The 24,389-nt window shown below is 47.3% G+C and overlaps 1 protein-coding gene across 3 annotated transcripts; it reads left to right on the top strand.

Moving 5' to 3' along the window:
• Window positions 1–428: 428 nt before the first annotated feature.
• On the top strand, window positions 429–23,150 carry SMIM35 (small integral membrane protein 35). 3 transcript variants are annotated; one of them, XM_033171916.1, is made up of 4 exons: window positions 429–511; window positions 18,094–18,210; window positions 21,850–21,883; window positions 22,364–23,150. In XM_033171916.1, the coding sequence occupies exons 1-4, from the start codon at window positions 505–507 to the stop codon at window positions 22,467–22,469; spliced, it is 264 nt and encodes an 87-aa protein (XP_033027807.1). In that variant the 5' UTR covers window positions 429–504; the 3' UTR covers window positions 22,470–23,150. The 3 variants fall into 3 exon arrangements, with proteins under 3 accessions (XP_033027807.1, XP_033027806.1, XP_033027805.1); XM_033171915.1 differs by lacking the exon at window positions 429–511 and adding an exon at window positions 15,133–15,234; XM_033171914.1 differs by lacking the exon at window positions 429–511 and adding an exon at window positions 16,404–16,524.
• Window positions 23,151–24,389: the final 1,239 nt, after the last annotated feature.

The raw sequence follows: 24,389 nt of genomic DNA, 5'->3' as shown, positions 1-24,389 counted from the left end.
ACCTTGGAACCCAAGCCCACATCGATTCAGCAGGCAATTCCTGTGACTGCCACACTCTGACTTTGCTTTGGCCTGGGAGGTTGAGCCTCCTGATTCTTTCCACCGTGTCCTTTTGTTGCCTGAGCAGCAGGGAGGGTGGAAGGGAGGGGGGGAGGAGTCTCAGGAGGCAAAAGTCCTCTTGAGGAAAGCAGGCTGGGTTGCTGCTAGGAGACTGCCAACTTACTCTTGGCAGCCTGCACAAAGACAGAAAGCACCTGAGCTCTGCATGAAGAAGCTGGAAGGAAGACCTCTGCTTTCTGAGAAGCCAGCCCCCTCTGCTTCTAACCAAGGGCCCAGCCAGATCCTGTCTTGCTTCGCCTTAGATCAGCATCTTTGACAATGATGCCAAGAGACTATCCATTGCTGCTGCACTGGAAACAATAACCAGATCAGTCGCTTTAATGCCTCTTTTGCTCCTGAGCAAGAGCATTTATTTACCTGCAGGGGCAACTCTTGGATCTTGCAATGACAGGTAAGGCCTGGGTTGATATGAAATGGGCATTGGAGGTGCAACCCTCCCGTCCCCCCAGTACCTGAAAACAATCTAGGTCCAGTTCAATGTGACTTTTCACCTGCGGTTGCCACCAAAACCACCTTGGTTGCTCTGGTGAACCAACGGCTGCTGAGAGCAAGGGGGTATGTTGTCCAGTGACTTCTCTTGGCCCTTTCCGTGACTTTCAATACTACCTCTCTTAGTGTCCTTCTGAACCAGCTGTCAGGACTGGGAACTGGGGATGCTGAAACCCAGTAAGGCTGGCTGTCACAAGAAGGTTGAACCAATGGGCTGAATGAGGGATAATAAACTGAGTCCCAGTCCAGGCAGGATGGAGATGCTGTTGTGGGTAGGTAGTTCAGCTGACAGGAGGTGGTAGTGAGTGTTCTGGATGGGTTTGCATTCCCTCTTAAGGATCAATGTCAGAGCCTATGGATGATATTAGATCTGGCCTCTTCTTTAGATGCTCAAGTGGCCACAGTGGCATGAAGCACCTTTTGCTACCTGTCACCCTCCCAGGTGGAGAAAACCTTCCCACAGCAATCTTTGTCTTGGTAATTTCCACTAACTACAACCATGGGGCTGCCCAGAAACTTCATCTGCTTCAGAATAAGGAGTCAGAAGATTGATTTGAACTGAGAAGCAAAGATATATACTGTATTTTAAAAACGGCAATTTATTGATTTTCAGGTATCATAAAACTAGACAAAAGAAAACATTTAACTTTTAAACAAATGAACTGACCAGCTAGGATATATTTTGCCAGTACAGAACTTTCCCCCCTTAGCTCCTTTGTTTCTCAACAAAGTTCAAAGATCTGGCTGACTAGTGACTATATAGCATAGGATCAGGGCATCTCAAGGGGCTTCTGCACCCAAATGATTCTGCCCACTTTCACTGATAGGCAGGTTGGAGCAGGGTCTTTTTGGTGATGTCACCCCCTGGTTGTTTAATGCTCTCCTCAGGGGACCCCTGTTGGCATCACAGCTCCACTAGCCTTGAGGTGCAGAGTAGTAGCTTCTTGCTTGGTTCTGGTTATTATTGAGATAGTTTTAAAATGTTTTTGGCCATCTTGGAAGATTTATCTTGAAAGGTCTCCCTTTGGTGTTGGGCAAATGGAACAACTAGGCAATCTGTTGGTGCACGGCCTACGTTGTTGCCCAGCAGCCTCCCTCCCTGAAATGACAGAGGTGATATTGGATGTCGGTTGTTGTGATTCTCAGGACCACTAGTACAAGGGGATTTCAGTGTCCACTCTGAGCCTCCTAATTTCAGGATTGCAGTTCAGGACTGCATGGTCTCCATGGCAGCCATGGGGCTGCCCAATGATGCCCTTGACTTGACACATATGGCTAGTCACCCTCTGGATTTGATAGCTTGAGGGTACTCCTGGATCCAACATTACCACTGGAGGCCTGGGCGGAAAAAGAGTGCCTTCTAACAAATATGATTGGTGGCCCAGCTGCAACCTTGTCTGGGCACAGATAGCTTTGCTTCAGTTGCCTATGCTCTGTTAACCTATAGGCTGGATTGCAGCAATTTTTTATACGTGGGGCTGCCTTTGAAGATGATTTGGGAACTTCAGTTATGGCAGAATGCGGCTGCCGGAATGTTGCTGGAAACAGGAAAGTGTGAACTTGTAGTACTGATTGGCAGTCATTAGGTTTTGGGTTAAATGGCAAGTGCTATTTCTGACTTTTAAGTGCTGTTTCTGACCCTATACAGCTCAGGGCCTCAATTCTTCAAGGACTGCCCCATATGAGACTGCCTGGATACTGCTGTGTTCATCACCTGAGGCACTTTTCCATGCACCTCCAAAACAAGTAGTAAGGGTGGTGGAACTAGTGAATGTCCTTCTTTTATAATTGTGCCCCATCTGTGGAACACTCTCTTCAGGGAGGCACACCTGGCACAAACCTTACTATTAGTTCAGCACCAGGTAAAAACATTTTAATCTCCTAGGCAAATTAACAGATGTAATGATATTGTAACAGCTACTTAATTTGGGCTTTAGTGTGTGCTTTTATTATTGCTAATAATGTTGATAGTGTGCATTTTAGTACACTTTATTATGCTTTACTGTATCAGGTATGCACACACAGAATATCATATATAAAAAACTGGGACTTCTTTTTAGTATAAGATGATATAGAGGTTTAATACATCAAATTAAATCTATAGTCATCTTCAAACAAACAAACAAACAACAGAGCATAGCTGTGGTGAGATCTTAGTTTACATGGGAGCTACTAACCAGGAGAGTGACTTAGCTCCTTCTAGCAGTTAATTAGCTGTTAACAAGTTCACGATACAGAAGAGTTTGGATTTGATATCCCGCTTTATCACTACCCGAAGGAGTCTCAAAGCGGCTAACATTCTCCTTTCCCTTTCTCCCCCACAACAAACACTCTGTGAGGTGAGTGGGGCTGAGAGACTTCAGAGAAGTGTGACTAGCCCAAGGTCACCCAGCAGCTGCATGTGGAGGAGCGGAGACGCGAACCCGGTTCCCCAGATTACGAGTCTACCGCTCTTAACCACTACACCACACTGGCTCTCAATATTTGCATGTGCAAATATCTAATTGTCTATGCAATTTTTCAGGGCAAAATTCTTGTCAGGGCTTATTCGGATGCCAACAGGGTCTTCTGGGCCCAATGTATTAATTTCCTCTGGGCAAGTGAAGATGCCAGGTGGCTTAGAGGGGGAGTCTCATTGGCACTGCCACTAACAAGACATCAAGTCCTCCTGTAAGCAAAGTCTTAAAACATTAAATAATGCATTTTAAAAATTGGGAGAGGGGCAAGGGGTCTGTGGCCAAGTGTGAAAGCACCCTGGCCCACACCTGAATGCGTCTGTTTTGCTGTTGGGCTTCCCAAGGTGAGTATTTGCTTGGCTATTGGACTAGATGGGCCTCCTCTGGTTTGGTCCAGCTGCAGCCGGGCTCCCTTCTGATGTTCTTTTACAGAGAGGCAAAAGTCAACTCTCTGACTCAAAATCTGAAGCTCCATGGAATCTGAACTTCTCCCTTCTGGTCTATGAAATGGGCTAACCTAATGAGAATATGTGTGTTTGTGTTCTGGCTGCCTTTTTGCAGAGGAAGGACTGGGCTCCAAATTAGCATCTCATCTCTGCCCATATTTGGGGAGAAAAGAGAGGGTGGGGAAGAAATATTAAAGTGCACCCTCTGATAGAAACACTGTCCAGCTTTCTTAATCTGTAGTTGCTACACAAGTTGAGCGGGACCCAGACGGGAGAGAGAGGAGAAGAGATCTCCTCCCCTGTCTTCCCACCAGACCAGATGTTGTAAAAGTAGAAGGCTTTTGCTACCATCTGCTGGCTGCCTGGTGTGGCATTCCCTTGCACAAGGGATGACTCTGTTATAGCATGGAGTGGATGGAGGCAGGTGGAAACTCAAAAAAGGTACAACTGGCTCACCTCTTTGGCTGCTTAGATGGTGCCAGGTGGAATGGCTTCCAGTGGAAGGAAGTATGAATGATTAACTTAGAGGAAGCTGCAAAAATAGTAGGGCAAGAGGGCCCATTGCCAGTTGCTGCTGCTGCTGCTGCTGCCTTCACCACAGACTGCCTAGGGGGTCCCTTGGGTCAGGCTGTCTGCCTTGAAAGACTCTGTTCACTCTTGCTGGAGCAGCACTCAAATGGTGGAATATGTAGTTGATCCATCCCTGCAGTAATACCAGTGCCTGGATTGCTGTAAATCAGGCTGCTTTGATTGTGCCATGTTTGATGCACAGGCGGTGGTGGGAGCAGGTTGGCTTAATTCAGTTGTCTTGTGCTCCTAAGCGATGCTGCTTCTGGACCAGCATCTGCTGAGGGAGGGAAGGTGCCTAGCCATCTCCTACCCTCCGAGAGGCATCCGTGAGCTGTCTGGGTGGCCACATGGCCCTAGATGGCAGTTTTGGTGCAGCTGTTTGGCCGCGTGCTTCATTGCCCTCCTCCTTGGGGCACCCGCCTTACCTGCTTCCTCATACCTGTGTTTAAATCAAGAGTTTCTGATTTCACACAGGGCAGAGGTGTAGCATGGGGGGTGCCATGGCCCTGGGCACAATTTTGAGAGGGGGTGCAAACAGGCACCCCCACAGCAGGCTCCTTCATCGGAACCTGGCTCTGTGCCAGAAGGAGCTGCACCCTGGCTGCGGCGCTTGTGTGTGGCACAGCTCTGGCCCCGGGTCAGACCTGACCCAGGGGAAGGAGAGCAGGACAGTGGGCAGCAGCTTCCCCTCCCCTCTCCTACCCTGAACTGTGGCATGTGGGAGGGTGCCCTACACACTCAGCACCCTTTGGGGGTGCACCCCATGCGCCTGCCCCAGGCAGCACGAGCACATACTCTGCCGCTGACACAGGGACAACCAAGCCAAATTTACTTTCTCTTTTCTCTGCCATCACCCCACACAGGAGGGATTTATTCTCCTACAGTTGTCTGGGTGTTGTGGAGCCTGTGGGGTTTGCAGCCAAATCACAAATGCATGTTTTGCTAGACAAGCACAGGGCTAGTAGACAGAGAGTTCTTGAACTTCCTCTGTATGTGGTCCCTCCTTTGCCTCATTTAGACAGGAACTTTGTAACAAATGAGACAATCCTGTGAGGAGACTCTCTCTTTCCACCATGCCTCCAAGCTGACCAGACATGCATGGCTAAAGCTCCTGCTTTCAGACATGTTAGCTAAAACTACCAACTTTTATTTTACTACAACATAGAAATATTTTTCTGTACACTATTTTGTTGTATATGCTGCCTGCACTGAAATGTAAGTAAACCTGTTTTTAGTTTATCTTACTAAAAAAGTGTGGTTCATTCTTCGTAACAGGGGAACGTCAGCATACCACAAATGAAAGGGATAAAAAGGTATAACTGTGCAATTCCTAAGTTTTAATAAGCTATTAAACTTGTACGTGTTTTATTCTGCTAAAAAGGCTTCACAGCCAGTTTTCATTTTGTATTTCTCCTACACACGTGTGATAGAGGTTCAGATCTAAATCTAAAGATTTAATCCTCAGTCCATTTCCCATGGAGCCCTGCTTGGGTTAAGTATGGTTGGAGGCCTGTTGAGGTCTCTGATGTTCAGGGGAAAGGAAACAGAGGGAATGGGGGCTTGCCAGCTGCTTTAGGGTTGCTCTAGAGGAGCAAGTAAATCTAGAGATTGCATGAGCCCTGGGAGATGAACACCTGCTCTTCTTCACACTCTTCATGTCCACTGCAAGACCCACCAGTTGATGGACCCACAAAGTATGTCATGCAAATTGTGACAGACCTCTCAATTAGGCTAAATCTGGGCAATGCTAAGTCAGGTTTTGAGTGGTACAAAGCCACTCATTAGCCACAGGGGAGTTGGTTTTAAAAGATCCCCTTACAAATATATGAAAAATAAGATCAAGTACCCAACCTAGCAGTATACGCACCTGGCTTTGGCTCAAAACCTGGGGAGGTCCTTTGGAAGGCAGTCAGTGCTCTCTGACATGCCTGGTTCCTTCTCTCTGCCTTCCAGGGTGACAAAGCTTGCCTCAGCCAGTGCTGTTGAAGCCCTCCCTCTATTTGGGCCCAGATGTCTCTTCTTCCCAGTCACAGAAAAACTCTCCTGCAGGGTGACAGCCAAAGTGGTTCCTGGAAGCGGTTAGGGCTACTGCTCTTTCCGTCTGAGTGGTGCCAGTTGGCTTATACATGGGGAAGAGGTGTCCTGTTGGTTCACGGAAAGGCACACTCCCTGGCAGGGCATTAATAGTGCCATTGTCACTGGGGAGCCCCAGGGTGCATCTGGGCAGGACAGCTCAAAGCTGAACTTCTCAACTGCAGCAGCAGCAGCAGGGCAACGGAAGGCAGCAAAGCCTCCTTGTCCTCCTCTGCCTGCCACTTCCTGGTTCCTTTGCTGCCTGCATATTTGTAGGCTCTGTTATCATGTTACCACTCATTTTACCACCACAACTACTTTGGACTGATGTAGCACGTCAGAATATTCAGAGTAATTCATGTGCACATTATCCTTTTCTAAACCTCATAATTGGCAGTGCTTTCAGACATGGGATTTTTTTTGGGTGTGTGTGTGTGCAGAACTGACATGATTGGTCAGTTAGTTAAGTATTTCTATTTTGTACTTGATCTGGGGGTGAGGCAGCTGCCCCCACCTGCCCCCCATTGGCTACACCCATGCTTTCAGCTGAGATTTCAGAAGGCCACTTTGCGGCTCAGACTCTTCACAGACACAAAGCGGTGTAGAAGGAATTACCAAGTCCACCTGCTATGCAAGCACAGTGGAACTTCCATGTCCAGAGGCAGTCTACCTCTGAATACCAGGTGGTGGACACAAACAACAGGAGAACACAATCGCTGTCCCACTCTCCCTCTTGTGAGGCGTATGGCTGGCAAATCCTTTTCCAGCAGGAAAAGGCTTTTCCTGTGTTCTTTTGCTTTGAGAATCTGCCCTTAAGAACAGAGGGCTCCTCATTTTTTGCCCATGGGACTTAATCTGACTTTCATTTGGCTCAGTCTGTTTCAACAAACACCAACTCTGATCCATCTGCAGAGTACCTTTCCTTTGCTGCCACAACACCCCCCCCCCCAAAAAAATCTAGAAATAGGGAAGGGGCTTCCTGGTTACTGTGTATGTAAGCCCCAGAACCTCTCAGTGGAAAACTAATGCCTGGTCTTCCTGCCAGCTCAGGATACACAGAGAAACCCCCTTTTGTCTTTCATTCAACATAAGCACACAAACTGGAGGGGGGGCAGGTTATTAATTAGCAACTGGCTGTTTCACAGTGGAGGTTGTTGCTGCCATTAGTTCCTGTCTGTGTGCCCAAAGGTCCTGCCAGCTTACCTATTGCCCAGTTACCAGCAGGTGTTGTGGTTTCTTCCAAGAAGGTTGAAAGCACCCCCCCCCACACACACAAACACTCTGGCAACTGGCTCAGAAGAAAGAGTCCATAGGACTCATCTTGCCTTCTAGAAAGCAAATTTAGTACACAGCCCTTACCATGTTTGTTGCAACCGGGGCTCCTCTCTCTCCAGTCACCTTCACAGAGGGGCAAGAGGCGTTGCCCTTGTCCTCACCAGGGATGCCCAGAGGGCTCCGGTGTGCTGCTCTCCAGGTGGCCGAGGTCCTCTCCAGGTCTCCACCAGGTCCGCTCCCTTCTCCTCACTTGCCCCTTCCTGCCAGCTGTGAGTGTGAGGTCAGGCAAACAGCGCTGTGCCGCCGCCGCCGCCTGCTTAAGACTTGGCTCAGCTGGAGTCGTCAGACGGGACTGATGATCAGGGTTGTAACCTGACGCGCACCTGTCAGTGGCAACATCATCACCTCCTCCTGCCTCTAACTTGTGAAGCCTGAGTGAGTCACCCCCCACCGCAGTTATCACGAATGGGAAGTCCTGGCAAGGAGGATGGGGCGTCGGGGAAGACAGGCACCCCTCCCTCCTAAAGCACTAAAGACAGGCGCGCACACACCCTCCATCCCTAAGGGATCTTGGATACCTGGCGCCGGCCTAGGTGGTCCATGAAGTGAAGCCCCCGGGGGCGGGGAAGATGGGGAAAAAAAGCCTTTCCAGGTAGATTGTGAGAATTGGGAAACCAAGGTCACAGAAGACACTAGCAACTCAGGCCAGTCGGCAGAGTCACCGAGGTCTTTGCGGTACTGATGCGATCAAGCAGACAGTGAAGGGACAAATCTGGAGATGCTGAGCTCTGACCTAGAGAGGTGCTGGGCTCTGGGGACCTCTTGCTCCGCTCTAAACAGAACCCTGCCATTGCCTGCCTCCCTCTTCTCTGGGCTTGTGGGTGGGTAGCTGAGCCTTTGTCGAAACGTCGAAGGGCTGGCAGAGCTCGAAGTGGAAGAAAGGAAGCTCCCTCTTCCATGAGGGACACCTGAGTGGGTGAGAGGCAGGACCCCCAGTCAGTGACAGTGGTTCCACTTGCCCAGGTTGTAAGCCAGCTGCATTGGCAGACGTGAACGAGGCGAAGGGCATAGCATAATTTCATCGACAGGTGAAAAAGGAGAGATCAGGCAAAGCGATGAAGCCCCGCCACTACCACCCCCGGGACCCCCCGCTTTGGGAAACTTGGGCTTGGAGAGAGGAAGGTAGCTTTCAGTCTAGGGTTTTCGGGGGTGGGAAGCGAATAGAACCATAGAGTTGGAAGGGACCCTGAGGATTATCTAGTTAGTACAATCCCCTGCAATGCAGCTGTCCCTCACGGGGATCGAACCAGCAACCTTGGCATTATCAACACCGCACTCCAACCAACTGAGTTTTACATCTGGCGTTAGCCAAAGCAGTCCCACAGAAATGACTGGCAAGCCCTCGGCCTCCCCAATGGAGGCCACAGGATGGAAGGTCTGCTCCCATCCTACAAAGTCCGATATCATCTCCTCTCTCGGCGGGGGTGGGGGTGGGGGAGGGGGAAGGGGGCCAACAAGCTATCCGCCCTTTCCCCCAAATGTGCCCAAAGCTCCACAGCAAGCCAGTTTTCCAAGCCCCGCCCGCCGTCAGTGTGAGATGCCCTCCTGGTGCCCTCGGCTGCCCCACCCTGCCCCGCCTGCTTGCCTGTCAGTCACCCTCTGCCGCTCTGTGCTGGAGCTACCAAGGCTGGGCTCTGCCCACTGCCTTGGCACCTTCTCAATGCGCCCTGCCGGCCTGTTAAGTTACTGAAGAACAGGCGGGATCGGGCAGGGCGGAGAGACACCTGGAAAAGACGAGGTGCCGGGCGGCATCATCCACAGGCCTGCCTAGGAGGGCGTTGGCGTGGGCACCAGGAGCAAGGGCGAGTCCACGACCTCAACTACCTCCTCCTTTGTGCACCCAAATGTGTAGGAACGAACGCGGGTGGAGGAGCTGCAGGACGCGGCTGTCTCTTTGCAAGGAGGTTGTCAATGCGCCAGACAGACAGCGGGGAACCCGGGAGCCTGGTGGGTCACTCAGGTCAGCAGACGAGACCAAGCTGCGCTCTGCTGGCCTCCTGCAGGCTCGCAGCTCTTGCGAAAGGCCGCTCAGTTTGGGCTGCTGCTGCTGCTGCGCTCTTGCGGAGAAGGAACAACAGCTTTCTGTCAAAACAGAGAAGACCTCTGGATGCCCCAAGAGTCGATTACTCAGCCCGGCTGACTCAGGAGAAGGAGGCGTAGTTCTTCCTCCAGCGCTATCTCCTCACCTGCTCACAGGCCTCTTCAGCAAGCTCTTCTGAAAGACTGGTCAGAGATGCTAGTCCCCGAGGAGGTGTCAACCCAGCTGGGACTGCATTCAACTCTCAGGGCACAACCCAGAGGTTAGGGGCAGGGGTGGGAGGCATTGGAGCACCCCTTGCTTTCAGGCGCATGCTCGATTGCTTCCATGTGGCCCAGGGCTGAACTTGAATAAATATTGCGTAACTGATCACATGATGCAGTGCACACACATCATTTGAATGCCAGTGACCATCAACTTTGGGGGGGGGGCAGACTCCTCAGCCCCTAGGAGTTGGCTCCTATGATGGGTCTTGTTGGGAGCTCATCTGGACTGGGCCACGAAGGGAGTGAGGGAAAGAGTTGTGGTGGATTACTCCCAGTTCCTTGGTCCTGATCTCTTGCAGATGGTCTAAGTTTGGGAGGCTACTGAGGTTGTATCCAGAATAGGAGCGGCAGCACATCCACACACCACCCCCACCCTGCCTTTCCAGCCTTTGCAATGCACATGATACTAGACATTGTTTTATCAGTGATTTGAACATTCACATGCAATGAGGCAGGGCAGAAGTGCAGTTCCTGCTTCCTTCTAAATGAAAATTGGGTGTGATCTGTACATTTTTCACCTGGGCACAGCTGAGGTGACTCAAGGGCCTTGGATGTTTTGTGCACACAACAAATCAATAAGAGGAAATATGTGCTCCTGTGTACGTGAATCCTGATGTTCCTCTTGACCAAAACACAGCCCTACGTCAGGCCTGCAAGAGTCAGGGATTAAGTCCCGTTTCACAAGCAGTGCTTAAACCAGATCTTGTCGTTCCTCTGCCCGTCACTCAGATCTATTATGTATTTGTTTTTATTTCACATATTTATAACCTGCCCTTCACCCTAAAAAAAATTACCAATAGTCAAATCAAATGGCAGCTGCATAATAAGAATACAGCCATCAGAAACAATGGAACCTCTGGTCTAAAAATAAAACAGGAGGCACATCATTTGTCAAACTAAACAGCGACAGGTGGAATTATCAAACAGGGTTATACATGCCTCCCTGACCAGACTCCAAACACAAGCCTGCAGCAGGGTTTGTATGCTAGTCTAGTTCAAGAGAAGAGAGGAGGAGGGGTCTAGGGTTTGGGCTGCACTTAAGCGACGGTGCAGTTAATTCATTCTGCCTGAATGCAACAGACTCACATTGTGTCTGGTTTGCAGTGTAACTGAGAACTTTCGATTGGGTCAGACACCACTCAAATGCCCTCCCAACCTTCTGCCACCCTGTCAATGTACAGCCACTTGGTGCTGCGCTACCTGAAGGAGCTTTTTAATGGTGGTGGTGGTGGGGAATCAGTGAGGTTGAAAGACTCCTAGATTCAATAGGTGCAGCAGGGGTGCCAGTTTTTGCTGCCCACCTGAGTCCTTGGATGAAGGACTCATGTGGAACTTGGTGGTGAGTTCCCTTCCTCTTATTTATCCCAGTAGCCAGGGGACCATGTACCTGTACAGTATACCTAATCTGAGTGTGGGAACCAACTGACTCAACTCCTGCAGCCCTCCGTTCTGTGATAAGGACCATGGAAGAGTCATGCGCCATGACTAACAGCCTTGGGAGGCAAGCACACTCCACTGGAAGAGCCTTGGGCAGTTTCAGGAGAGGCTGCAGGAATTTAGAGCTGGGCACACACTGGCTGGGCAATCAGATATATTTTCTTTTTTTCCAATTTTTCCAATTAATTTTAACATAACACAAACAAAACACTACACACAAAAACCACATACAATAAAGACAATATAACCAAACAAAAATAGTTATTTAAACCTTATCTATTCTTCTATGTAACATTGTAAGTTGACTTCCTCACGTCCTCTCCGGCTGCTTTCCTTGTAAATCATCTTAAGTAATTTCTTTACCTTTTTCTATTCTAGATTAAAACTCTAGTCATTTTATCTTTATTTTAATAACCTTATCATTACTTCCTCTATTTACTACACCTTATCTAACTTCTATATCTGTAGCCAAGCTATTTCCACCTGCCTGTTTTAAATAATAATTTTAGCATATTTCTTCAAGTATACTTTAAATTTAGTCCAATCTTTCTCCACCGTGTCGTCCCTCTGGTCTTGGAGTTTCCCGGTCAGTTCAGCAAGCTCCATATAGTCTATCATTTTCATCTGCCATTCTTCAATCATTGGTATTTCTTCTGTCTTCCAATTTTTTGCCAGTAGAATTCTTGCTGCTGTTGTGGCATACATAAAAACTATTCTATCTTCTTTTGGAATTTCATGGTTTACAATACCCAGTAAAAAGGTTTCTGGTTTTTTACTAAATGTGTTTTTCAACACTTTTTTCAATGCATTATAAATCTTCTCCCAGAAGTCTTTTACTTTCGGACACGTCCACTACATATGAAAAAATGTCCCTTCTATTTGTTTACATTTCCAGCATTTGTTGCATTGTCCATGATACATTTTTGCCAACTTAACCAGGGTTAAATACCACCTATACATCATTTTCATAACATTTTCTCTCAGGCTATTACATGCTGAAAATTTTATACCTGTCTTCCACAATCTTTCCCAATCTTCTAACATAATGTTGTGCCCTATATCCTTAGCCCAGTTAATCATTTTTTGCCATCTCATCTTTTGTATTCCACTCCAGCAACAAATTATACATTCTAGACAAATTTTTGATACTTGGTTCTATCAATTCTGTTTCCAACTTGGATTTCTCTGATTGGAAGCTGTTCTTCTTATCCAATTTATACAGCTCATTAATCTGATAATATTGCAGCCAATCAGATACTTTCCCTTTCAACTGTTCATATGATTTCAGCTTATATTTTTCTCCTTCTTGAACCAAAATATCAATATATCTTGGCTAGTTACCTTCCATGTTTATTCTTTTATGAGCTTTAGCTTCTAAAGGTGAAATCCACCTGGGTGTTTTCCTTTCTAAGATATATTTTCTGAGCTTCCGTGCTTCCGTGCTAGAGCAACTTGTGGTGTTGCAGGCGGAAGACAGAAACTTACAGAAGCATGAAGGTCTCTCACCACCCCCTGCCTTAGTGTATGTGGTGAGGTTGCACAAGCACTGTCCAGGGCGGGAGGCCCCTGAAACTAGAGACACAGACCTGAACAACTCTCGTGTTTGGTGAGAAGGGCCAGAAAGATTGAAAGTGGTGATTAGCCTCTGGTTCAGAGGGAAGCACCTCAGCTGCTGGGTGATGGGTGCTGGCTTCATTTTGGGTCAGGTTTCACCCATGCTGTTTGGCGTCCTTCTCACCAGCAAGGCCCAGGGAGTTGGGGCTGTGGAGGATTCTCATTGTGTGCCAGAGTTTGCTTAGGAACGGGTTTGTCTAGCAGGACCCCTCCTGCGGGCCCTGCCACTCCAGCCTCTGTTAGCTCAGTCCTTGAATAGGCTAAGATTTCATCTAATGAGCAGCAATTTGTCATGCAGGGCTGTTTTCATGGGCAGAGGTGGTGGGGAGGTGCATGCCCCCCTCTGGTCCCCAGCTGTACAAACATGGCTTGGAAAGGCCCTTTCCTGGAGTGTAGCTGATGCCAAAACCTCTGCTGGTTGCATAAATGGAAAGGTTGCAGGACGCTCATTCTGGCCATGATTGTGGAGGGGGGTTGTGTGCTTTGGTTTCCTCCCCCTGGCTGGAGTTGACTAGGGAAGAAGTGGGAAGGTCCAAAGAGACCAGGATAAGGAGGAACTGGAGGAACTGCCTGTCAGGCTGGGGGAAAAAATATTTGCCTGGGACCTGCTGCCACTCAGAGCTGCAAGTACCAAGCTGGGTGTCCTAAGAAGCATCACATAAGACGGGGCAGGGCGTAGCACTGGAGCATGTGAAATTATGGTGGCAGATAGATAAGAGTGACCCCCCATGCATGTACGCAGTGTATTTCCATCTTGTGCCAAGTAGACACAGTTTAACCCTACCTCCACATATCTTTGTTAAGTGATAGGTGCCAGGTGTAAAGGGTCTTATTTCAGGAGGCCTTTGCTCTATGAAAGTTGTCCCAATGGTTGTTTTCCCCCTCTTTTGGATTTGCAGATGTGTTCACTTATATTTCAAATTGCATATGCTGTATGTTTTACTCCTTCCTGCTTTGAGACAAGTAGCAAAAAGTAGAGTACAGATGCCTTAAGGAAATTAAATAAATAATAGAGGTGGGGGGCCAAATTTTGCCCCTACCCTGTGCTCACACTGCCTTCCTAAAAGGTGGCTGCATTGAACTGGGGCTGAGCAGGAGATAAGCAGGCAGAAGCTCTTCTTTGCTCCTTTCCATATCAAATAAGTGGTTCTCAGCTCCCTCTAGGGTTTTATTGGTGCTGAGGAGCTTTCAGCTGGACTGTGCTGTTCTTTGGGTATGATATCTTTTTTCCAGAGTCTCTCCCCCCGCCCCATTGCATTTTAATAATATTATTTGATGACTCTAGGTTGCTTTGTGTGATTATTATTCTTAGGTGCCAGAAGTTGGGCAGGTGATTATTTTTGATGGATGTTTGCAGACATGAGGTTTGCATGGATTATGACTAGAGACCTCCAGATTCCCAGACCCTCCCTGTACCTTTAACCTCTTGGGCTGACCTCTCTGTCTCTTGGATGTTAGACTGATATGTCTTAGGTGGCATCCTGTTTCAAGATGAGAGGTCAATCCTGAATCATCCTCAGGAAGAGCAAAGGAGCAAGTTGGAAGGGACCGTGAGGGTCATCGAGTCCAACCCCCTGCAATGCAGGAATCCTTTGCCCAACGTAGGACTCAAACCCACAACCCTGAGATCAAGAGTCATGCTCTACTAACTGCGCTATCCTCAGGCATTGGTGCCTTGTTCTTCTCCAGATTAGCTAGCTAGGTTAGAACTAGAAACTTTTGTATCCAAGTTATAAAAGTATTTTCTACAATAAACTACTTTGTATTTTTCACCAGGCATAGGGAAACTCGGCCTTCCAGGTGTTTTGGGACTACAACTCCCATCATCACTGACCACTGGTCCTGTTAGCTAGGGATGATGAGAGTTGTAGTCCCAAAACATCTGGAGGGCCAAGTTTGCCTATGCCTGATTTTCACACTCTACAAGCATCTTTCTCTGTGTGATTGCAACCAATAGCGTCTACTCTTTAACCAAGATTACATGCCAAACTCTGTTTGCCCTGCATGCGAAAAGGTTTCAACAGGTAACTGAACCAAGTTAATCCCCATGATTTTCTTGTAGCAGAGGGGCATCCTAGAGGTTCTGCAGAGGACTGCAGGGCTGGGAGTTACTACCCCTGGCCACTCTTGGGCCTAACTTGAGGTCCAGCTGCCTCCTCTTTTAGAGCTGGAGCCAGCTGTGATTCTGTCACCCACAACGTGGGATGTTCGAAGTAGCTTTGCCTGCAAAGTGGAACATTCTGTGTCAACATCTAGGGAGTGGCCACAGCTAAGAGGTGAGAGGCATGCAAAGCAGGGGCATGCAAGCAGGTTGTTGGCTAGGATGACTGGAGGGAGAGCTCCTGTTTGAAGACCTGGACTGAAGAGGAAAAGGATGGATCCCAACACAGGTAAATTCAGGAGACACCTACCTCCCCTCCAGGCTTCATGGCTTTTTCTTAAAAGGGGAGGGTATTAAAAAAAGGGGGGAGGGTATTTTAGGTGCTCCTCTGAGCACTTCCAATGAACATGGGTGCTGCATGAGTTTCACACTGCATGGAGCACAGCACAGCTCATGGAACCAAGCTACCTCCATGAGGTCTGGTATCTGACCCTAAAAGACCAGGGAAGTGGCACCTTCACAGTGTGTTTCCCACTGTTGTGACACTTCTCTGAGTGGCCAGAAGTTTTAGGGCAGAGCAACCAGCTGTGTTATGGATAAGGAACAGCACAGGAGATGCATGGTGTTTTTGTAGTTTTGTAATATTTGCTTTATTTAGAAGTATACAAGGAGACCATAGGTGGAGGCAGACAGCATATAGTTCTGTCAGGCAACAGCAGACCCAAATCCCATATAACATCCCTAGACAGGGGTAGCTGTGTGTTGGTTGCAAGAGAAAAATATAAGTATGAAAGGCTAATTTCTGATAAGGTCCAAGTTTGGGGCATGTAGTCTTTGGTGAGAGATTTAAAATCACAAAATATTTAGCAAAGTAAAGTGTGGAAATACAGGCTGCTAGACCTTTAAAATATGCCCTTGTGAGTTCCAAAACTTTGCTCTTCTAACATACAAAAAGACCACATGTTGGGTAAGTTTAAAATGTTTACTTACAAATTCTCCAAAAGTCAGATTCATGTGCTCTTCCATACAGCATTCAGAAAAAGGTGTCACAGGCAATAAAACTTGGCTTAGTAGGGAAAGTTCCTAAATTAAAGTATAGGAGCACAAGAGAAGCTTGTTAGAGCCATGCAGCTAAGTTGGAGCGACCTGCTTAGCCTCTTCACATGCTGAGCTCATGTGGTAGACTGGGGGAACAAAGACTTGACCTAATCCCTCCCAAGGTGAGCTAAGCCTGGCAGGACAGTTTACTTTATGTACTTAACCCTTTCATACATTAATTAGACGTAAGCATGTTGGTTATATGAAGCAGGTTATCTGAGACAGTGCTCATATGAAGGTCCCCCTCCTTTCACTGAATAGACTGAGAGGGAGCAAAGGCAGATTTTGACTTTGCAGATCTCCCTTTATCCAGGGAAAAGGGGGGAGGCTGATGGGAGGCTTTCCCTAATAGCGCAAGCCCTAATTCTCAGGAGACTGGATTGTCCTAGCTGGATGATCTGGACCCAAAGCATTCACCCAACACACATGCATAGAGGCAACCTATCTTGGCATGCTGCTGGGGACCTTGCAGAGAGGGCAGGTAAGAACTCTTTTAAGTTATTAAATCAAAATAATAATAAAAATTCCTTCCAGTAGCACCTTAGAGACCAACTAAGTTTGTTCTTGGTATGAGCTTTCGTGTGCATGCCTTTATGTACTTAACCCTTTCATACATTAATTAAACGTAAGCATGTTGGTTATATGAGGCATGCACACGAAAGCTCATACCAAGAACAAACTTAGTTGGTCTCTAAGTTGCTACTGGAAGGAATTTTTTATTTTATTTTGTTTTGACTATGGCAGACCAACACGGCTACCTACATGTAACTGAAGTTATTAAATAAAATTCAAGGCCATCCTGCTACTCCTTGGCATGGCCAGCAGGGTGCTCCCTGAAAACACAGTGAGAAGCTCCCACCATCGGTCATAGCTGTCAACTTTTCCTCTTTTTTAAAGGGAAATTCCCTTATTCTGAATAGGATTCCTCGGAAGAAAAGGGGAAAGTTGACAGCTATGCTGTGGGTAGTGGCATTTCTTTGCTCAAAGTGCCTCAGCCAGTGCTGACAAAAGTTTGTTTTCCCAGGAAACTTTGTTCTAGTAAACTTTGTTTGCTCATGCTACAAGGGGTGGGTCTTGGGGAGGTGGGTTGTTCTGTATGTGCATTCATTTCCAAATTCATCTCTTTCAGTGCCACCTTGTCTTTAAAATACTGTAACCCAAAACAAATTTGCAACAACTTCAACACAAAACAACATTAAAACACAATAAAACAATGCTGAAATATAACTTTGTGTTTTTAGCTTTAATTAATTAATTAAAGCATTTCAATTGTTTGTTCTTTTTGCAAACCGAAATGCGAATATGATTAAAGGGTAGTATAAATGCTCGGAATAAATAAATAAATCACGTTCTTTGGGGGAGGAGGGAAAGCCAGGCACTAAGGGTGGCCTCTCCTGGTATGTCCCGGGTAGGACCTTAAGGTCCTCAATAATAACTTTTTGGAGGTCCCGAGCCACAAGGATGCTAGGTTGGCTTCAACTAGGGCCAGGGCCTTCTCAGTACTGGCCCCGACTTGGTGGAACGGTCTGTCACAAGAGACCAGGGCCCTGCGGGATTTGGCATCTTTCCGCAGGACCTGCAAGATGGAGCTGTTCCACCTGGCCTTTGAGTTGGTTTCAGTTTAACCCTGATGTTTCATTCTTTTGGTGTGATTGGTGGGCTACTTAAAAATGAGGCTGCAGTCTAAATTAAATTATAAATTGTATTTTAATTAATTGTTTTATGTTTTTGTTGTGATTTTATTGGTGTTAGCCGCCCTGAGCCCGGTTTGGCGGGGAAGGGAGGGGTATAAATAAAATTGTTGTTGTTGTTGTTGTTGTTGTTGTTGTTGTTGTTGTTGTTGTTGTTGTTAAACGCTGTTCCTACTGACAATAGACCTATTGAAGTTAATTGACATAACTAACTTAGGTTTATTAATTTCAATGGGTCAACTCTGAATTGAATACAGCCCTAAGAGCAAATCACCCATTATCAGCCTTGGGGGGATAAGAAGGCTCCTCCATGTCTTCCTTTGACTGGATTCCATCTGTGGGGCTCTTTGTCTTTTCAGAAGGGGAGCCCGTCAGCATTCTTGGCCTCATCCTTGGCGTCAGTCTCTCCCTCTTGATCCTTGGTGTCCTTAGCTATGTCATTGCAAAGTGGTACCAGGAAGGACGCTGCTGGAACAGTAAGTATGGGGTGTGGTTTGCAGTTGCAGTTGCAGAGTAGTGTTGTGTTGTGTTGTGTTGTGTTGTGTTGTGTTGTGTTGTGTTGTGTTGTGTTGTGTTGTGTTGTGTTGTGTCATGTCGTGAGAGCCCAAGGCTGGATCTGTAGCACAGGGGGCTGGCATGGCAGGGCTTTCACACAGCTGCTGTAGGCATGACACTTGCCCTGGCTTCATCTGCTCTCCACACATGACGCGTGGACCCTCTTTCCCCAAAAAGGCATGAGGACCTTCCAATACAGAGCAAATGGTTTATTTACTGATGGCTGCTAGAGCTACAATTGCCCAATTTTGGAGAGACTTGGCAGGTGCTCGAGTCACATATCAGTACAACAAAGTACGGGAAACAGCCCTTTTAGAAAAGTTAATGTATAAACTAAGGGGTACCAGAGGTCAGAGCAAGAAAGACAGGTTCACATCAGTATGGTTTGATTTTATTATGTATGTTAGCAAAGAGGAACGTGGTCAAAATCTTCCTCTGGCATATAAATGCATCTGGCTAATATAATAAGACTTGTGTAATAATATTGTATGGTTTCTCCTGATGTAACAAGGGATGCTTATTCATGATGCCTTCCTCCTCCTCCTCCTCCTCCTCCTCCTCCTCTTCTTCTTCTTCTTATTTACTGGTACAGGTATGATTTATTTTTATGGGCCAGCTATCATTCTGTGAGTTTACGGGCGGGTCTACTGTTATCTTTTCTAACAGTTACTACTGTATATTACTTTATTGCTCAGTTGTAATGTAAACTGAAATGTATTAGTTACATAAACACACATAACCTTTGTTATCTACATAAATAATTTGTTGCCTGCAGGTACACTGTAAAATTCAAATAAAAATTATCCCATTAAAAAGCAACAACATGAAGACTTTCCAGAAGCATTTCCTGCTGGGGCTAGCTTCTAATGACTGAGGTTAATACGTCCAGAAATAAGGGGTTTACCAATTTGCATACACTTTTCATATGATAATTTATATGTCTATATGAAAATGTAGAAATAATTCATAGAATGATAGTGTGGCGGTTCGCTCAACCTGCACAGGTCCCCCAAACGTTTAACAGTCCGTTGATACCTGCGCTCACCACTTTGTTAATTAACCGCTGCCACCAACCAGTCTGTCTGGTATTTACTTCACTCAGTTCAGTCAAGGAGAATATTGGAACAAAACTATTTTATTTGAAGTTTAGTACATAAGCATGTGGTTTCTGAATAAACAGTTCTTTCTTGGTTGTGTTCTTGTTAACAACAGTGCCCAACGATTTCTCCCACCCCTGTTCCTACTCCTTCCCTTGCCACCGTCCTTCCAACCTCTCAATACCCACAACAAGCCCCCTAGACAAACACCAAGACCCTGACAAAAGACAAGCCCAAAGACCAGCCCAAAAGACCCCCTGCCTTCCCCGGGAGGGGTTTATATAGTCCACATAACTCCGCCCCCTAAAGGTTCTTACTGGTTATTCCTTTTAACTCCTTCTATGCCATTCCTAAGTTTGGGTGATCGCCACAGATAGGTTCATAGAATCGGAGAGTTAGAAGGGACCCTGAGGATCATCTAGTCCAACCCCCTGCAATGCAGGAATAGGCAGGTTTCCCTCACGGGGATTGAACCAGCAACCTTGGTATTATCTGTACCATGCTCTAACCAACTGAGCTATCCATATTACATTCTAAAACAAGAAAATGACTAGCATTAGCCGGGTTACATTTCAAAACACATTGCCTCTATTTAAACCCCAAGATACCATATAAAGTGTCTACAAAGTAAGACTGGCAGACCCTCAGAGCAATCAGTCTGCCAAAATCCTGCCATCATTGTTGAGCTACCCCTCAACTGGTGAGGAAGGTCTCGTGGACAGCAAACTCCAGATGTTCAATGCCACAGATGTGGAACTTGTGTCAACAGAGCACAGAGGTGCCTGAGCTGCAGAAATTCCATCTGGTCAGGAGTGAAACTTCACAAAGTGAGTCTTATTGGTGCTAACTCATTCTGAGGGGTTTTGCCAGCATGACAGGGTATTTTTGAAAGCCTGACAGCGGGAGGGCAGAGCAGCAGCAGCTGAGGTGAGCAGAGGAAGGGAGATTTCAACAAGACCCCCAGGACTGCTGAGAGTTTCCAGTTATCCCTGTGGGTTTCACTCCGGACAGTCCAAGTATTAAAATCCACACTTTAAAAACTATAAGGCCACACTGGGGTGGGGTGGGAAAGTGAAGTCAGCCTAAGGCCATCCCTCTTCCTAGCTGCAGACTCTGGGTTTCACATGAATTGCCATTTCCCACACAGTCCCTGTATGTGGCAAGTAGCAGCTCAGGATGTGTGTGATTTGGACTGAGAAAACAATGCAGTGGAGGGAGGAGAGTTAATCGGGTCAGCAACCTTTTCCAGCCATGGGCCGGTCCACCATCCCTCAGACCATGTGGTGGGCCGGACGAATTTTTTTTTGGGGGGGGGTGGATGAAAGAATTCCTATTCCCCACAAATAACCCAGAAATAAAAGGACACATTCTACTCATGTAAAAACACGCTGATTCCTGGTCCGTCTGCGGGCCGGATTTAGAAGGCAATTGGGCCGGATCCGGCCCCCGGGCCTTAGGTTGCCTACCCCTGGTTAACATACATATCCTCCTCAACTGGGACAGCCCAGCTTTGAATTATGGCCTCACACAACTACATGTGCTCTTTTAAGAAAGTGTAGGAGCTCTGCTCAGGGATCTCTGCCACCATCACCTCTTGTGGTACCCTCAGGCCCACCCCATAACTTGTGGGCTCCATGCTTTTGTTTCAAATAAATAAATAAATAAATAATTTTATTTTTATTTATACCTCACCCTTCCCAGTTCAGAAATAATTCAGGGCTCAGGGTGGCTAACAACAGATTTAAAACACTTAATTATAATACAACATAAAAGCAGCATAAAATACAGTATAAAAGCATGAGTAACAATAAAATTCAAAGTTCAAAAATCAATATTGGGGGAAATCCATCCAATAAACATTAGATAGTCACCAGGGCTAGCTGGGTAAATTAATCCTACTTGGGCCGGCAAGGAGGCCAGGGGAGAATTAGCTGTGGGGTCCCAGAGCAGGTAATCTTCATAAAAAGGGAAGGGAGGGAAGAGAAGGGAAATAAAAGATCAGGCTGAGTTACACATTAAGGGCCAGATGGAATAGCTCTGTTTTATAGGCCCAACAGAAGGAGGTTAATTCCTGTAGGGCCCTGGTCTCATGGGACAGAGCATTCCATCAGGTCGGAGCCATCACTGAAAAGGCCCTGGACCTGATGGAGGATAGTCTGACTTCCTTAGAACCCGGGACCTCTCCGCTATGGTTATTCATGGACCTTAAGGTCCTCTGCGGGGAATACCAGGAGAGGCGGTCCCGTAAATAGGGAATGTTGCTGTCACAGACCCTCCAAGTGTCCCTATTTCCCAGGACAGTCCCGGATTTACAAAAGCCAACTCAGTTTCTGAGTTCATCCCATAATGTCTCGGTTTCCCTTAGGACGCCCCTATTTTCATGGGAGAAATGTTGGAGGGTATGCTGTCAGTCTTGTGGCTCCTAACAGATTCTTGACTCCCTCTTCTTCTTTTTTCTTCCAGGGCCTAATTTTGTCTTCAACCTTTACCATATCCGGTATGTAAAGACACACACCTGCATGCCATATCACAGGCCCATCTGGCCATGAAACTCTGCAAGACCCCGAGCTTTTAGCTCACCTTGGATCCTCTGCAGGGTGATGGTCACTATTAACAGAGGGAGGGAGGAGGGACAGAGGGGGGCCCTCAAGCACAGTGAGCTGACTGCACATGCCAGACCATTGCAGCGACTGCTCACAAACAAACAAACAAACAAACCAGGAGAGGGCCAGCAGAGGGCCAGATGAAGTCCTCTGTGTGGGGCTTAACATATTGCATACTCCTGCACCAATTTCTACTGGTTTGATGAATTACTTCCATTTGGCTTTGTTTCCATCTTTGCCAACTGGAACCAACATGTTAAAACTCCCATCTCCTGTTCTCTTGTGTGTGTGTCTGTGTGTGCCTGTCTAACGGTACTCTAGGAGAAAATGGGGGAGTGGGCAACTGTCAATCTGTCTGTCTTCTTCTCCTTTAGCAACCTGAAATCGGTGGAGGTGGAACTGGCCCCTCCCTTCACCATCAGTGGCTCCATGCGTGAAGCAGGAAGTGGCTACGTGCGGTTCCACGACAGAGGCACATAAGTCTGAGGAGCTGCCAACTCTGAATCTGGTCTCAGTGACTCTCTTTCGCAGCAAGATCTTGGAGCTCAGGCAACTGCTTCTCCAAGGAGTCTCCCAGGAGTCTTGGACCAGCTAGACAGCAGTAGCCATTGGGCATATGGCTGCTTGGGCAGGTTGGTCGTGGTGCTGCTCCACCCAGACTACCACTCTTGGTGCCATCTCGTCACACCCTGCACAGCTCAAGGGTCTGGGCAATGTGTGTGTGTAAAATGGGAGAGAGTCTTTTCAGCTATTCCTGGCTTTCTGTGAGAGAGGTTGCAGGACTTTTGACACATTCCCTAAACAACCACTTATAGGGAGCAGGGCTGGAGTACGTTGGAATCTCTGGGTAGGTCTCAGGAGATTGTGCAAGCATCCAGATGAAACCAGAAGTTTGCAGAAAATCCCTCTGCTCTGCCAGAAGCTGTCAGGGGGCCTCTGGGTTCTGTGCAGCTGCCCCATGTGGAGAGGCACAGAAGTGCAGGTTGCCATGTGTTTAGTGGTAAATTTACTGCCCTAAGCTCTGCCTACCCAGGCTGGCAATTGAACCTCCCTGGAGAAGGAGAGGGTTGCCGTTTTGCCTTCCTAGGTACTCTCTGGTTCTGACTCCATCCCAGGATTTCCACTTGCTGGCTCCTTGGTTCTGGTTCCTGGTTGTTGTTCATCACCAACTTTTGGCTCCCGGCTCCTGCCCTCAGGAAAAATGGGCCCCTGACTTGGAAGGTGCCAAGCTGGTTGCCTCTCAGTGCTAAAAAGTTTTCTTCTTTGGGAAAAAGTTCTTTGTTGCTTTGGACAGCCTTCATCTCACCCCATTCAATGCTCGAAAACAGGACACTGTCCCCTTCTGCGAAGTGTATGAATGGCATGAATTGGAGTAGCCACTTGCAGGGATCTGACTTCCATCTACCCCAGATGGTGGAACCTACCAAGAAGTCCCTCTGCACCCATGCTTGGCATTGCCCCGTTGACCAGGTAGCAGCTCCATGTCACATTGCACTGAGGTCCCATGTGGGCATGTTTGCAATGCAGACCATTCAAGGCAGCCATGATTCATGGTTTGGCAGGTCACCAGAGCAGACTAGAGAAAACTCTATGAAGTGTCTTTGGGGCAATGGCAGGCTGTGGTTTGGTGGCTTTGCTTTTTCGAGGCCTCAGTTTAGCTCCTGGCATCTCCCATTAATCTGTGCCTTGAAGAGCTGAGAAAGACCCTCTACCCAGAGAAGCTTGGGGAGCTTCTCCTGGAAAGAAATAATAGCACTGGGCATTATTTATAGGGCTGGGTGTTTACAAGAAAATGCCTGCTCGTACCTTCGTTGTTTTACTCAAAGAGCCACCCTAGGAAAAATTCAACAGCTCCACCAAAAAAGGACAACTCCTGAGGCCCAAAGACTTGGGTCTTGCTCTGCAGCTGCCTGGTGACCAGTTCCTGAAACCTCCTTTGCATAACATGCAAACAGACTTCCTCCAGCTGTCACACTGTGAGATAATTTGGGGGAATGCACAACGTTGTGGAATTTCTTTTTGGTCATTTGTGAAGCAGCTCCCTGTTTAGAGGAAGTCCAGAACCTCTGAAGGAGAGCTGCAATGTTGTGTGTGGGGAATTTCTCAAGAAATTGTATCTGAAGGTTTCCCAAGCTTTCCAGAGAAACTATCTGTCTTGCACAGCTCAGCTCCAGTCTGCTCCTCTGGGGAGCTAAGAAACCACCGACCCATGAGGAGGTGAAGCGGCTGCAATTCCTTTGCAGGCTTCTTGGTGCCCCCTAAAACTTCTCTGTTTAAGGAAGCCTACCCAGACATCTAAAAGTTCATGTGTCTTTTAATCTGTAATTTTAGCTTAGCGGATGCTTTTAATTATATTTTGGACTTAAAAAAAACAACAACAACCTTGAACTTTTACTGACA

Source organism: Lacerta agilis, chromosome 15 (genome assembly GCF_009819535.1).
Source record: "Lacerta agilis isolate rLacAgi1 chromosome 15, rLacAgi1.pri, whole genome shotgun sequence".
NCBI lineage: Eukaryota > Metazoa > Chordata > Lepidosauria > Squamata > Lacertidae > Lacerta > Lacerta agilis.
Note: the sequence above shows the minus strand (reverse complement) of the source record. Positions and strands in the feature narration are given on the sequence as shown.